This window comes from Trichoplax adhaerens, genomic scaffold, assembly GCF_000150275.1.
Source record: "Trichoplax adhaerens TRIADscaffold_3 genomic scaffold, whole genome shotgun sequence".
NCBI classification, from domain to species: Eukaryota; Metazoa; Placozoa; class Uniplacotomia; order Trichoplacea; family Trichoplacidae; genus Trichoplax; species Trichoplax adhaerens.
In genome coordinates, this window is record NW_002060945.1 from 510,398 (window position 1) to 526,791 (window position 16,394).

At 33.2% G+C, this 16,394-nt stretch overlaps 3 protein-coding genes across 3 annotated transcripts; 1 reads left to right on the forward strand and 2 right to left on the reverse strand.

Moving 5' to 3' along the window:
- Positions 1–4,270: 4,270 nt before the first annotated feature.
- TRIADDRAFT_23176 (uncharacterized protein) lies at positions 4,271–6,988 on the reverse strand (the record flags this gene model as incomplete). The annotated part of the gene is made up of 12 exons (XM_002110748.1): positions 4,271–4,364; positions 4,490–4,601; positions 4,703–4,814; positions 5,159–5,297; positions 5,407–5,448; positions 5,623–5,714; positions 5,944–5,990; positions 6,068–6,143; positions 6,240–6,305; positions 6,423–6,500; positions 6,689–6,789; positions 6,889–6,988. Coding segments are annotated over 12 exons (1,059 nt in total), but the record flags the coding sequence as incomplete, so codon positions are not given.
- A 923-nt stretch (positions 6,989–7,911) lies between these two features.
- On the reverse strand, positions 7,912–11,754 carry TRIADDRAFT_54053 (uncharacterized protein; the record flags this gene model as incomplete). The annotated part of the gene is made up of 16 exons (XM_002110749.1): positions 7,912–8,001; positions 8,086–8,157; positions 8,257–8,322; positions 8,554–8,594; positions 8,758–8,832; positions 9,036–9,107; positions 9,216–9,272; positions 9,361–9,439; positions 9,659–9,753; positions 9,873–9,980; positions 10,090–10,130; positions 10,226–10,262; positions 10,846–10,895; positions 11,072–11,166; positions 11,495–11,562; positions 11,667–11,754. 16 exons carry the CDS (start codon positions 11,752–11,754, stop codon positions 7,912–7,914), a joined length of 1,134 nt encoding a protein of 377 aa, XP_002110785.1.
- A 2,480-nt stretch (positions 11,755–14,234) lies between these two features.
- On the forward strand, positions 14,235–15,959 carry TRIADDRAFT_63098 (expressed hypothetical protein). Its single transcript, XM_002110212.1, has 4 exons — positions 14,235–14,260; positions 15,167–15,429; positions 15,613–15,723; positions 15,850–15,959. The coding sequence occupies exons 2-4, from the start codon at positions 15,179–15,181 to the stop codon at positions 15,896–15,898; spliced, it is 411 nt and encodes a 136-aa protein (XP_002110248.1). The 5' UTR covers positions 14,235–14,260; positions 15,167–15,178; the 3' UTR covers positions 15,899–15,959.
- The last annotated feature ends 435 nt before the right edge of the window (positions 15,960–16,394 follow it).

Sequence of the window (16,394 nt, forward strand, 5' to 3'; positions counted from 1 at the left end):
ACTAATTTGAGAATGGCATATAATAGTTCCAATCAATCATCAGGCGAACGAATTACATTGAATTGAAAAGAATAGTTTGGTTGAAAGATGGTGAACAAAAAAAGGAATAGTGAATTAATATTCAAAGGAATGAGTAGATTACTAATATTTTATTAAAAAGAAAGGCTTATCCTTGTTAAATTGGAAGAATTTTAAAAGTTGAATTAGGTTTTGATGCTATACCTGTGAAAAGGATAAAATAAATTAGAACAGCCAGCAATCACACACCAGCAACCTAATTCTTATAGCCAGACTTGAGGCAAAGCAACCGATGCAAGAAAAGGTGAGCTAGGAATGGTGGGATGCTTTCCGTCAGTAAAGCCGATCCCATCACATGGCTTGGTGATGTCATTGAATTTCAATGTACAATACTATCGTACCGTACTGTAGAGACGCTGAAAGGTGTACTGTACACTGTACTGTACTGTACAGTACAGTACAGTACTGTGACACTGACAGTACAATACAGTACTGTACTGTACACTCGAGACCCTAGGCTCTAACTACAGCTTGAGTGATGCAAGATTGGCCACGTGGCTAAATAAAGGGCATTTGCGACGCACAGCCTGTCTCTTGCCAATGGCGACGTCGACGGCTGACTACGCGTGCGCAAAGCAAGCTGGCGCCACAACACCACGCCAAACCACTGTACACGGTAGACTGTAGTACTGTACAGTATGAGCAGTAGGTGCAGTTGTACTTTCTGTATAGTACAGTACAGTACGGCGCTGTCTGCTGTACTATACTGTACTGTACTGTACTGCTCAAGGTACCGTAGATGGAATGACCGGGGCAGGGACTTGTTGGAGAATTTTCTATTGAAGCCCAGAGAAAAATGGGTTAAGCCGTAACTTCACTGCGAAGATCTCTAAAACTGTATATGGCACACTCGACAGATTTCCTGTACAAAACTGCACGTGCCGAGTAGCAGTGCTTTTAAAACACTACTATGTACTATACTGCCATTTTTTCTTTGGCGGTGACACAGATTTTTCTTTTATCCTCATGACGGTTGGCTGGCGGCAGAGTACAGTACATTGTACTGTAAAATACAGTGTACCGTCCTTCTCAGTCTGCTAAATACGGTAAGGCAAAGTTTCGCGGTAATCTCCAAAATTGCCATCAACAATCATGGAGGCTCGACAGAGAGTAAACGGAGCGATGATGAATGCTAACATCGGCAAAGAAGTGTGTATCATTGGCAAGATAGAACAGGTAATAAGAAATTAGATTCATATGGAAAGTACAATCTTTACTTGACTGTATAGCAAAGAAGTTTGTATCATTGGCAAGATAGAACAGGTAATAGTAAATTAGATTAATATGGAAGGTACAATCTTTACTTTACTTTACTGTATCGCAAAGAAGTTTGCATCATTGGCAAGATAGAACAGGTAATAATAAATTAGATTCATATGGAAAGTACAATCTTTACTTTACTTGACTGTATAGCAAAGAAGTTTGCATCATTAGCAAGATAGAACAGGTAATAATAAATTAGATTAATATGGAAAGTACAATCTTTACTGTATAGCAAAGAAGTTTGCATCATTGGCAAGATACAACAGGTAATAAGAAATTAGATTAATATGGAAAGCACAATCTTTACTTTACTTGACTGTATAGTATTGTAGCTTATTAGCTTTAGCTGTAGTCATTTTAATTTCAAATTTGTTAGTCAATAGATTCTGTTCTTGCAAGCATTGACCTATGGGTAAGCTTGTACCAGCATGCATACCAAGGATTACTTGCTATGCTTGATTGTTGTAAAACCTTCTATCTAGTACTAAATGATCATTTGGTACTAAACTGTACTGTAATTCAAAGGAATAGGTGAAGGGGAGAAATAATGGGTAGAACGTTGTGCCTGTTTGACCCTCAAAATAGCCATCAAGTCATTGTTATTAGTTTTGTCGTGCACTCAAGTAGATCCACGATCGATGGATGGATCTAATTACTACAGCTTTAAGCTAAAAATGAGCATGAAGCGGACTGGCAGATCTGGACATAGTACATGGCTATCGCTCCTCTCTGTGCACTCTACTATATATGTATTCTTGCGATAAAGATATTACATTAACTAAATTCGATCGTAGATTGCATGACCTGGTAATGTTGAACATTGAGCTTGCAGTGATTGCAGCAAATAAGATGTAACCTGTACAGTACTGTGGATCGATTTGCGCCTACAAATTACAATGAATGATTCACAGTTGCCTACTGTATCATTTAAGATCAGCATTGGATGTAAAGGATATCTTCTTTGGACCAATCTAATATTATATTATTATTCTAGGTCATTGAAGGAACAAGTATTAGGCTGTCTTGTTCCGACGGCAAACTTGTAACCGTTAGCTTTATCGAGCCTGTAAGTAAATCATTCCATAGAGTAGCACAATTCTATCAATGAATTCATTTATGCGATAATTGATGTTACCAAACTTACTCTTGTCTGTAGTTGTTACAATGCAATATCTATCCATGCATGGATAATCTATATATCTTTACAATATATTGTTCTAGTTCATAATGTCTAACGTACGTAACATAATATGATCCATTCTTATGTCAATCCATGTGCGTTAGTTAAAAGACAATACAGGTATCGTTGAAATAGTTGGAAAAGTAGAAAGTAATGGTAATGTAACCGGCCACTCAATCGTTTATCTGAATGGCAAGACACAATTTGGTAATGTACAAATTAAATTAATGCATATTTTCTATTCAAGATAATTATATTAATGCGAGTACATCATAGGCGTATATATACACGTTTACATCTTCGTAGCATTAAGTTAGCAATTAGCATGAATGACCGACATTTCTACTTGCTAATCTAATCTTTTAAATATCCACCGCAGATCTGGCTGTGTATAATGAAGCAATCAGTGTTGCTGTTAAGTATCCAGACCTATTCTAAAATCTTACGTCAGGATTGGGATGTTGTCATTATTATGAATTAAATTATATAGGCAATTACTGTAACTTTGAATATGCTATCATGAACGAGAATAACATCAGTAGTGATTCTATGATTCAATAATTGTTTACAGAATATTTCGATTGATACTACATGTAATGTATTGTAAAGTTCGTCAAACTACATCGTTTTGCTTTAAATATCGGATTATCCGATATTGTACTTGTCCTATCTAGTACCACCACAGTATTTAGCAGTACTAATTATAATAACTGAGATCTGATGTAGATTAAGGCTCCTTCACATCTATATTGTTACTACTACATGTTGTACTTATAAAATTACTTCCTTTTGTACTACATAACAGAAATAAAAAACCATAAAATTTTCAGAAACTGCGTGTTAAGAAAATATGGTCTTCAATAAATTAACTTAAAAATAGCCAGTTGTCGGTAATCTGCTGTAGGAAGTATATTCGAAGTTTCTTCGAACCACTATTGTTACTCTGTATATCAGCTTTCTTACGTTATGCTCCGTCAGAGATAAAAGAAAAATCTTTTTATCTTTATAATGCTATCTGAGCATTACAGTGATATAAGATGCATGATAATATACTTTGGAATAGAATGAGCCGCGATTTTTGCCGAAAATTTTGAATAATTGAATATATGGACTATTGTCCACATTTTGTCTTTTTACGTACGTATAGTACCATATCTACCTATTGTAGAAAGTAGCTAGAGTTCTAAATCATCAAATAATAACTTACTGATTACTTTTATCTCTGATTTATACTGCTAATTAATTAGATAAAATAAGATGTGATCGTGCAGCTTCGGGAACTTAAAATTATAACATCATACCGGTATAATCTATGCGAACATACAAGCAGATTTAAAGATGTACTTCAATACAAACCCAGTTAGTCTATTTTGACATGTCATTAGTTGGCATATCCATGCATAATGAAGTGGTAATCATGTAAAAAATTTTGAATATTAAAGTATGTCAATCGTCAAATTTCCAGAGCAAGAGTCAATTGCCTAGACAGTAATTAGCGTAAATCAATTCAATCCGATTATTTCATCTTTATTTAATGCAGTAAATGTAATTCGAACGGTACAAATAATAGAATTTTTTCTGGTAATATTCGTAAATATAGCGTTGAACTATTAAAGATCAAGTTCCTATAAATACAATCGATACTGTATAATATTATAAACCTTCAAATCGGAAAATTCTTCTATCTTTCAGTATGCATCATTAATACCCTTCAATTTTGGGTAAAATAACAATTACTATAGTACACTTTTAAACTTGATCACACATTTTTATGGCAAAAAAAGATGAATCTCTCGCAGAGCAGCTGCAATTGCAGTCTTGAACTGGACATTCATTGTGATTCCTAAATAATAGTCAATTAAATTGAAGTTATTATAATTAGTTACTGTGAATCAAGCTACTAAATAACTTTAATCTCGATGGGCAGTAGATCAAGGCTAAATGAAAGCTTCGAGTCTTTAAACTTACGCAAACCAACTCTCCATGTGTGTTGCGTGCCCGCCATGTCGGCAACTTTGGCACCATGAAAACCATGAATTAAATCTTTTCTTTGGATACATCACTTTGCCCCCATCAACATCTATATCAGTATGAGACCCAAAAAACATAACTAGGAAATCGTAATTTATGTTAATATTACTTTTGAGAGTAGGAAAGTGAGTACATATTATAAGATATTACGTATATTTGCTGATTTTGTATCATTGGGTAAACGATCGATATCAAGACACATATTCCGCAAGCAAATTGCACACTTCGGGAGAGCTTTCCCACAATTGCGACACCTGTCAAACTATTTAGTAAAAATACGCACGTTAGCTACAGTAATGGTACTATGCCGAAATAGTTACACGTCACAAGCAGTAACAACATTAATAAAGGGTAATGATATGTTCTAATATGACTAAAAAGAAAATCTACCCTCCTTACGTACAGATGCATTTTTGATCTGTTTTTGTAAAGCAATAGGAATTCTTGGTACGTATTTGGCATTAGGAGAAGTAAAATCTTTTAACAGAATATTGAATAAATATTAACAGCAAACTGGGTATCAAAAATATATTACGCCATCATTTACTCGATGATGATATTTTTAATCGAAACTCTTGAGTTTTAAAGCAAATTCAAATAAGCTACAATAAGTATCGCAAGTTGTTTAAAATTACCACTGGCTGTCAAATTAATTGGCTTAGAGCAGTTATTACAACTAAGAAAGGCGGTTTGAGGCGGTGGCGTTGTGTGTCTATTACGCTTACGTAAAATATCCAGTTTGCATCTAGTAATGCAAAATATACAGTACAAAGAACCAAAACATTAACTAGATGTAGCGGAATTACAAAAATCAATGAAAAACTTTTTTGGTTAAGAATCACACAATTAAAAACCTATAATGCCATAGCTCCAATCTATCGAGGAATTCTCGATAACTAAAAGGAAAAAGTACGAATAAATTAGAGCTAACTTAATAAAATTATTAAGTGAAAGCTAATAGACGCAATTTGCTCAGGGTCGATACAACTCAATGATTTATATTACAAAATTAAATGCAGCATCTAGAGCAACGAACATACGTTGCTATATTATATTTTACACGTGAATACCTTTCAATCCAAGATAAAACTCTTTCATTATTGGATATTGCACTAGGAATTCCATGGATAACAGCAAGGCTAGCGGTTTGAATATCACCCGTCTATTGTTTTGTCGCGAAATCGAGAAAAGGAATTAACTAGGTGAGAACTTATATGCTTAATAAGTCCGGCTTAAAACATTTACGACTAAAGTGGAAACTATGAATATAAACGATTATTATAATCATTTAAGTAAGGAGGCGTGTTTCTTACCGACGATTGATTAACTAACTTATCGTGAAATCTTTTGGGATACAAATACTACAGTTGACTTCATAACAACTAGCATACCTTATCAACGAATTTTTGTAACAATTTTAAACCGTCAGTTGTAAATCCTGAAATCAGAAAAATACATCAATTGTAGAATAGGTCTACAGATATTAGATGAAAGCAAATACACATAATATAATACTACCGGTCAAAATAATCCCTTCCAGGTTACCGGTACTGATAACTTCGTAAGTTAATGGGGCAACATAATTTTGCAGCTAATCATTCCATTCAGAAATTAAATCGTTTAATAGTACAGAAAATGAGTAAAGAAAGTATCGATATTCATGTACAAAAAGTAATCAAATCATTACCGTTTCATCGTCTAAGAACATGCATGCGAAGGCAATTCTATCGCGCAGTTGTAGGTCAGGTTCAGTCTGAATGGTATTAAATAATATTGTTTAAAGTTATCATGGCAAAATTATTGGGCACTACAATATATTCACTACTCTGTATTAGGTATATATATATACGACCAATGCGACCATACGAACCCAAATAACATCATCGAATTTTCCGTCATCATAGCTCGTAATAAATGCAAACGCAGCCCTCAAGTACGGATGTAAGAGCTATTTGAAATGACGAAAATGTAAGATTAGAAAAGAATTGAAGTAAATTTTGAATGGTATGTGAGTCATACATAATATCGATGAAGAGTATATGCTTTCAACAACTTTCTCGTCTATGTAGCTAGTTTACCATTACCGATATTGAATTTTATTCATGATATATTTAAGATTACAACAATAGATACTACCATCGATCTGTAATCGTTACACATTTTAGTCCAAAATGCTCGTTTATCATTAGTGTAACCAGACAATGCCATAGCCACCAAATGCAGGTTACTTTTTGATTCTAATTGTAGTTATGACGATGTAATAATGAATAATTTGCTTGTAATATTTACGCAATAGTTAATCATGATATAATAATAAATATTAAGCTTCATGTTACCTTCCCTAGCATCCCGTATCATTGCTCCCCTACTTAAGGTTTCCACAGCTGTTTTCATATCCAAATTAAACAAAGAAATTGCTGCCGCTCTTTCAAATTCATCATTTGCTTCAAGTCTTGATTACATATTGTACGTAATGTTGAACGTTATCATTGTATTGCATTCAGTATCGATCGTGTAAGGTGTTACAACTTACAAGTACCACAAGTGCTATACCTAGATAAATACTCTTTCCTATTTTTAGCACTATCAGAAAATCCCCAATTACATAATTTCATAGCTAAACTCCTAGAATTAAGTAAACAATTTAAGCTACCATATTAGCACATACGAGTAATCTGTTTACTAGTTTTAAATTAAAAGCGTAATAATTGCTGAAAGATAAAATTTATCACAGAAAGGCTATAATAAAGTCGATAATAATTCTGCTTCAGCTACTGTTCTCATAATTACCTGCAACTACTAGTATATCTTTTAACTTTTGGTCTACTCCCCGCGTCTGGTTTAACCATTACTGACTTCTCGGTTTGGTTAGAGTGAACTAACGCAAAGCAAATATATAAGGTGTATAATTAATTAATTAACTCTTTACTTTAATTGATATCCTGAATTTGTAATCGTAAATTGTAATCGTTAGCTATGACGTTAGCTAATATAACCGTCAGGATATCACCGAACTTATTTACCTTTTTTATTCGAAAATTCTCGATTTATAATAGAGTTAACTCCTTCAAACCGATAATCTTTTCTAAGTTCACCTATACGAGTTTTGGATGCATAATTGAATTGCATTACTAGTTTTAACAAAACCGAATAGCATCAACTATATAAAATAATCAATCACGCAAAACAAGCACTGGAGTTCCTGAAGATTGCTGTAGTAATCTATTTTTTATGAGATTTTCGCGGCTATTATATCAACCTTCATTTATTAGTGATTTAACATTTAGAAAATGTTAAGGCAAAAATGCGGTATAGCGATTTTATGCTTCTAAGTAAAATGGGAAAAGTAAATAGTGGTTCTAATCATGTTTAAAGATATGTTTAATCCACGACCAAAATGTCTTGAGATCTCGTTCATCGCAAATATTTTCAACATCTATCAATGATTCCTAAATATTTAAAGAAAGAATGTCACTTTACATATAATAGCCTATTATTAATTATGTTAGTGGGTAGTATCTTGCTTATCTTACAAATAAGCCGTAATCCTTGCATGCTCGGTTATTCATCTTGGTTGCTATATCACTGGATACGAAATTTAAATACTATTGCGGTAGTAATAAAATGATAAGAAACAAATTAAGAAATGAATTTTAATCGACATTTATGGGATCTAATTACTATATTCTAACAGTATTACTTACTGCCGCTCCTTTAGGCTTCTTTTTTTCTATATTATCACAGATGAACTCATTATTGGGTGACCATGACTTATAAAGAAGTATATAATGACATATTAGAGAATAGGTATCATCTAAAGGTATGCGCGGTACAATTCTACAGTCACTGCATTATCGATTCCGTTACATTCTCATCAATCGTTTAATCTATATATTGCATTCCATAAGTTTACGAAAAAGCAAATTTCTCAGATGACAATCTTTAGGAAAATTTTATGCAAGTATTTTATAATATAATATAATGCAGTTGCTATCACTTACCATTGGAATCAATCTGTTGATATCAACACTTTTAAGATATCCTGAGTAATGCAAAAGCGATTAAGCTATAAGTTAACTAGTATAAATATACGCCGTACAACCACCCAACTAAAGTTATATTGTATAACTGCTACTCTATTGTCGTAATTGATAATCATTAGGATCTCATTACATTTCAAGAACATAGAAGTCCGCCATACTCACCTTTGTTATCAATAGCTAATAAGTAACTATTAAACTCAGCATGTCTACAAAACGAAGCCGATGCAATAGAACTTACTAGAATGGTAACACAAATCAAAAATAAGAAGTTAATAATTTTTCTACTATATTTTACCAATATGTTTTATGAGATTTTACTTTAAAAATCTCTGAAACTGTTCTAGAAATCAATGATTATTGTGCTTTCGCATTATTAAAGAATTAGTACCCTACAAGAGCTGAAAATGATTCTACACTCAGTTGAAAGAATTGCTACTCACATTGTGTAGTTTTTTCGTAGGTATCATAATGTACACCTTTTTCTAGAATGTTTACGCTTTTAGATTTCATTTCTAACAATATTAAATAATAGCAACTTAACAGAACTGGATATCAAGAAAGATAAACCAATCTAAAGTATATTAGTACGAGGTACGGTAATAGATATTAAGCCAATTTACCTTCCCAAGAGCTGCATAAATCATGAACTTTAACAACAGAGCTATCCTTTAAAAACACTGCAAAGGAATTTTTCCTATATCCAATTAAATATAGGGATATTAATGAAATCTTTTTCCATACGATTTTACAAGTTTAAGATAATACCTGGAAGGACACCACTGAAGACTTGAAATCGGCGCGCCAACATTCCAAGAACAAAAGTGCATAGAATTAAGGAAAATTCCTTAATGACGTGATTATAATAATATTGTGACTTTTGAATTAAGAAACTTATATAACAGGATATAGCACTCGTAGTTTTCCTTAAATCCACTATTTCAATTGTGCTCTGTAGCGCATCCAACAAATCCCCATAAGAATTAGCAATTAGTACAAATTTCAGTTAAGAAAATCATGCAACCAAGCATGATCAAACAGTAGGGAAATTTTTAATGTAACATACGTCATTATAACCCATAACATAATTTGATGAGAATGGATCTGCGACGATTCCATTAGTTGCTTTACTGCTTATAATTGTTGGCGTACGAGGATTTTCTGTATCACAATTAGTCAACGGTCAGTAAAACATTGCAAAAAATTGTTAATTACTTAATGATAAGTAATAAGTAATTGCTGGTTAAAGGTTACAACAGTTCCTAATGTATACAGCTTACCTTTTATGTCGAATAATTTCATTTTTGACCCTATTCCTGCAATAAAATTTTTATCTCCGTTTTGAAATTTTGGAAGCCAACAGAATGAATCGACAAATTCTCCGTTGGCTTTTCATGAAAGAGAACATTATTTCCTTAAATTTAGCTCATCAAGGGAAAACTAATACATAAAATTATGAATATCCTCCAACACACTTAAAACTATGAATTAAATTACCGCAATCAAAAATAATTCCCTTGAATGTATCTGCATTTGATCTAGAAATTAAAACAGTTTTAAGTATCATGATTATGTCAGTAAGACCACTAATATTGATTATGAGATTACTATGAATTAATACATCTATCTTTACCGGAATTTATCTAGTGGAGAACAGTCTGGAGAAATATCTGATATTATTAGAAGATGCCGGTTAAAAATATCGCAATGATCATAATAAAAATAAACTTAATTATTAACATTAATTTCGCTAGCACATTTAATTGTATAGTGACATAATCATTGTAACAACTCAGAATAATTAACTATAATAAATATCGATTGCCTCAACGTTACAACATATCGTAGCATGCAAAGAAATAGCAGATGTTTACTCAAATCTCGGATTATAATTGAAGCATCTTGTCGAAATTTTGTCATAGTAGTAGCCAACTGTAGGAAAGAATGACGCATATTAAGATAAATTAACTATTTTTAATAATATAACTCAACATCAATGTTTAATATTAAATACGAACATAGTTTGGCCTTAGTGGATGCCATTCCAGGTTATGATAAGATTTATTGTTAAGATCTACAAATTTGTACAAATTATAGGTTATGAATATTATTTTTTACATTTAGTAGTATGTAATCAAATCTAGCAAGATATCATGAGTAAAATTCAATATGTGGTTATTTACATTAATTTCTAGTAATTTTAAGATATGTTTCCAGTATTTTAGGAATAGTCAAATATTGTTTGATACTCACGATTATCAGCAATGGTATGAAAGTATCTCTGACTTCCATTTTGTACAAATCTAAAAAGTTATGAGTAAAGCATGTTAAGTTAATACCAACCACTTTAAATGTAATACATCAAGAGCTGTCTTAGCTATTTAAAATCACAGTGAAGTTTTAAAATCAACAACAAATAGCAAATCGTATAGAAAACTATTGTATAACACCTCAAAACCTTGTGAGTGAATAATTTTACCTCGTAATAACAGCCTTATTAGTATTTTTATTGGATATTGCTAATGCAAACACGAAATCATCATTGCGGCCTTGACTTGGTCTCCATGACACACTCTATTAATATCGTTAGGTTGAATTAATGATTCTATATGTAATGACTATTTCATGTTGTAAATTTTATTAATTCGGGATTTCTACGTTGTCTTTTTTACGTAGTTTACAGACAAGAAGACTTCCTTGATACTGATTGCTATCTTAGGCTTATTTAGACAAATGTAGTATCCCATAATATGATGTTGGTACAGTATATCCACGGAAGATAATATAGTTTATCGTAACTGGCGAAGTATAGTCCAACAGAAGTCAACAACACTTTTGATAAAACTATAATACATGTAAAAAATACGCGTATATGTAATTAGTCCAATCCAATGATATTTACCTTGACAGTGCCAGAACAAGGAAAACTTTCCAAGGCATATGCATACATTCCATTATTGAGAGCAATCACTAAAAATGTAGAATAGACATAGGCATTAGAATTAGACACATACTTCAAGTTATATCCGAGACTTTATATATTATCAAGCAGCGGATATAAAATTTGCACACACAGGTCACAAGGCTAAGATTAGATTTGATAAAATATATTTGCAGAACTGGAATATTAATAGTGTGCAGGTATAAAGTTAATATTTCCATTTCGGTATAGCAATAGACTATACGATATTGCATATTGAAACAATAATTACATTTGCTTTTGTCCACATATTCGCTGTCAGCATCCTGTAATGTTGTAACAGATAACAGATATAGAAATACAAATAGGAATTAGATGATATCAAACCGCTTACTGCCAATTCTAATAAATACCTCTGATGAAATACTCTACAATTCTAATAAAAACATATAAGTAAATTTTGTAAGGTAGTATAACATTTACTATCACAGTGTTAAGACAGCATTAATGATGAAAAGTAATCGGTTTTTATACGATGAGCAATCATAAAGGAATTGTTTTTACTGTAGCATTCGATCGATAGTATAACAATAATGTGGTCATAATACTGTATTATCGCATGGATCTATAATTTAAATGAATTACCAAACAACCTTCCTATAAAATCAATGCATGCAACTGTAAATTTAAACTTGGACATTTATCAATTACCTTGTTTATTATAAACAATGATGCAGTATCCTTAGCATACGTATACGAGTATTTATACATTAAAATACAAATAAATAGATTATTGGAGGCTACCGTGCAAAAACATGCAGTAGTGTATACACCAATCACAACTTATTTTCACATACATTATCATAAATGGATAATTTTTAGAACGTCTATTATAGTTATGGCTATCGGATGCAGTAATGGGCCAGGCCCTCCTGATGATCCCAGCGACTGGTAGAACATCTCGGATACCGTACGTAGGCTACTTTTAGCTCCATTACTATCGGCATTAAAGCTCAGGTCTAAGTTGAGTATCGTATCTCACTTTATATTCACTGTGGTCTAAGGTTGGCGCAATTACCAATTTACCGGTACAAGATCTAATTATGGATCTTTGTTATACACTTGAACATTTCGAACATGTAATGATATTGAAGACGTTAATATAATTCATTTATGAACAATCTCGTTCTGTTATTACTCTGCTACAAGGTAAGAGAAAAGTCTTGCTATTGATCAAATTTAGCTACTTATCCGAATTTAGACGGTGCCGTATGATGACGTACTGTATTCTACATAGTATAAGCTATTAAGAAAAGTTCCACTTGTAAGTTACACAGAATCAACCCTAAAATCATTCTAAACATATTCATGTCCATTTTGCACTTAGCAGTCATTACAGGTAGGACTGTATAATAACAACGTTATTATTCATAATAGTCATGCTATAGACACGCATTTGCAGGTTATTGTTATCTTGGATATTATTCGATAGTATTTCGAGATTATGCATGTTGTAGCAACATCTCGACATTTGTTGACACTTACACTTCTGCTAAGCACAGTATAGATACAAAATTCCGATCCAGTGGATATAAATTTATCTTGATGATTACATGACCACAGAACACTATAATTGATGCCAGTATGCTGGCTGCTAACGCTTGTCATGGTAGTTTTACTTGCTATAAAATCTCAATAGAGAGAATTAAAACACCACAATCGATTGCTAGCTTGACACGCTATAACATATGATCAACTCGTTTCCTGCTTGAAGAATACACAGCGATATCTTGTCTGGAAGCACCAGTTGTAGAGTCAATTTCGATTCTTGCCAGAATAAATCGGATGGATTTGACGAAGGTAAACAAGAGCCGAAGAGTTGAAAATGTCCATCTACTCGGTACCGTATCCACTGAGCAACTCAGACTCCAGACAGATGGATGGCCAGACAGAGCCGAGGTGTACAAGTAGGGTACAGTACAGTCCATGACTGGGATCGAAAACAGTAGCGGTAATATGCTGTTGGTTTCACGCGACACATCTCATACTGTACAGGTTACATTAGTCTACGTATAACTCGATTTCTACGACAGCCATGATCGACTACAGTACGGTACAGTAGAAAAAGGCCTTGAGAATACTATAATGTCGTCATCGAACGGATGCTCGATTCTATAATTCATTTCTTTTTCTAAGTACAGTAATATTCCACTGACTCCTATTCTGTTTTACTAATTCTGCTTAAAAGTAATAATAAATATTGTTAAATTAGTAAAAAGTAACTAAAGTGAATGATTTTGGTATTTTTCTCCGGCAAATTCTGGAGAATTCATATCGATCTTTCCGGCGTCATTGGTTTCAAGAGTCTGTCTATCCGAAGCGTCAGAGTCCGATCCGAGCGACCGGGTCGGGGTCTTTTTTTCGAGTACATAATACTGTACCGTACTGTACAATGTACAGTACAGTACAGTGCATAGTGTACCGTACAGTATGCAGTATTGTAGTAAAGTACTATGCACTGTACATTGTACAGTACTGTACTGTACTAGGGCCATGTGCAATCGGAATCCAGTACCTGTACTGGACTGAACAGGTCATACTGTACAGTACTGTAGCTGCAAGTGCATGTTATTTCACTACTGTAGTACAGTAGAGTCTTTAGTCAGAGAGCCATATAGCCCATCAGCTTCCCTTTTTTCCTTCTCTTCCCTTGTAAGCAAAGCGACAAGTGATTTTTTGGGGCTGCAGGTAAGACATGATGTATCCCTAGCTTTATCGATAGCATCAGATCACCTATCGCTACACGATTTTCAAAATAATGTCCAGAAATTGTATCTATCGTTCATGTTGTTGTTATTTCCACTTCGTTTTTATTTTATCGTCCCATTTTTGTGAATGAATGTTATACGATTGACTTTGCTTAAAGGGCAAGTCATGCCTCAATAAGAAGATATATCAAATAGAGGGAGAGACTGTAGATCGCATACTGATAACAGCATAGACATGAAATAGTTTCTATCCGAGATTTAGCGACGGTTGTTTGATAGCAATCGTCATCAAAGTATCATGAGAGGACGACAAAAGTTCCATGATAATAATACTCTGTTACGTTTATAGCAGTTATTGTAGTAGTTCATCTTGGCCAACGCAACACTTTCAACGACCCGTTTTGAGTTCAAAGTCAGAATATGTAGTAGAAAGCGCGTTCCGAGGGTGCTTAGCTCGCCATGACTTACAGTACTCATCAGTGGTTAGCAACTGCCCAATGGCTATGAATAAATTGTCAATTTACTGGTAAAGATATCAGTTTAATGTACGTTTAACATGGAGGCGTTGCGCTATTTTATCAAACCCTTATAATGGTTACTGTACTCTTTCAATCATGGCAGTGCAATACCTTCGTAACACCAATCTCAGAAAAAACGGTCAAGTTTACTCATCGCACCATACTTTCAGTATTTTCCAAAGCGTGTAACCAATAAAATAGGGAAAATTATGAATATCGAATAAAATAAATTAAATTGAAGATGTGGGTCACTGTACATGCACTGAATCCTTCTTATTTTTTCAAGCCATGTTATCATAATTCATGACTTATTATAACTTGTTAATTGTACCAATCGCAATTGATGATTGATTTGTGTTTCCATTTAGCACGAAACCGCAATGGGAAAATTCTTAAAATCTGGTAAAGCTGTTATAGTTTTGAGTGGCCGTTATGCAGGTCGCAAAGCTGTAATTATCAAAAATCACGATGACGGCACTGGTGATAGGCAGTATGGACATGCTCTTGTTGCTGGTATATCTCGCTATCCATTGAGAATAACCAAGCGTATGGGCAAAAAACGTGCCAGCAAAAGATCCAAGATAAAGCCATTTGTCAAAGTCTTCAACTACAACCATCTCATGCCTACACGGTACTACCCAATGTTTATATAATTCAAAAATTGATGTGTAATTATCGTACAGTGGTATAGAGCTAGTTCTATAGCATAAAACATTGAAAGTTTGGTATATTAATAAAGACTACTGCACTATATTCGCTTTAACGTAGTATTACAATTAATTAAAATTGATACATTGATTTTATGTTATCACAGCTACAACGTGGATATGTCATTCGATAAGCAAGTAGTCAACAAAGATGTTTTCCGTGATCCAGCTTTAAAAAAGAAGGCAGTTCGTTATGTTAAAGCTAACTTTGAAGACAGGTATGAGATCATTATAAGTTTATATGGCTACTTTTTAGAATGGAGAGTAACTCTATTTGCATGGGACGTTAACTTCTATTTATGAAAAGCATGTAGTAATATTTACTCCTGTCTTTTCTTAAACAGATACAAAACTGGAAAGAATAAGTGGTTTTTCCAAAAATTAAGATTCTAAAACTCTGGTTTTAGTTGTACATTCTTAACACGAGATATTTCAATAAATTTGAACAAAAAATATGTTAATCGGTTGGAATTTTAATTTTTGTAACTCATGTAGGGTATTGTAGATCCATTCGCATGCCGTAGATATTATCATTATATATTTATCAATTTCGTTATGCTGGAGATCAAGTCAAATAATGATAGCTTGACGTAGAAAAAACTGCATTGACTCATATAAGTTTCAATGCGATATGATTATAAAATAGCGATCTTACCACAAGCCCCACTACAATACTCCTGCCTCATAAGGTTAAGATTATTGTCATTCCAAATTACTAAACTATCCAACTGATGTGTTAGCGAGAAATGACAGCAACGCATTTCATGTATACTTTCTGTGATTGTATATTATAGTATTAAAATGACTTTGATGAAGGTCCTGCATGCTTAAGTAGTAAATTGTTTACAAGCCAGTAGGCGTTAATCCATTTACAGTTCATTATGTACTC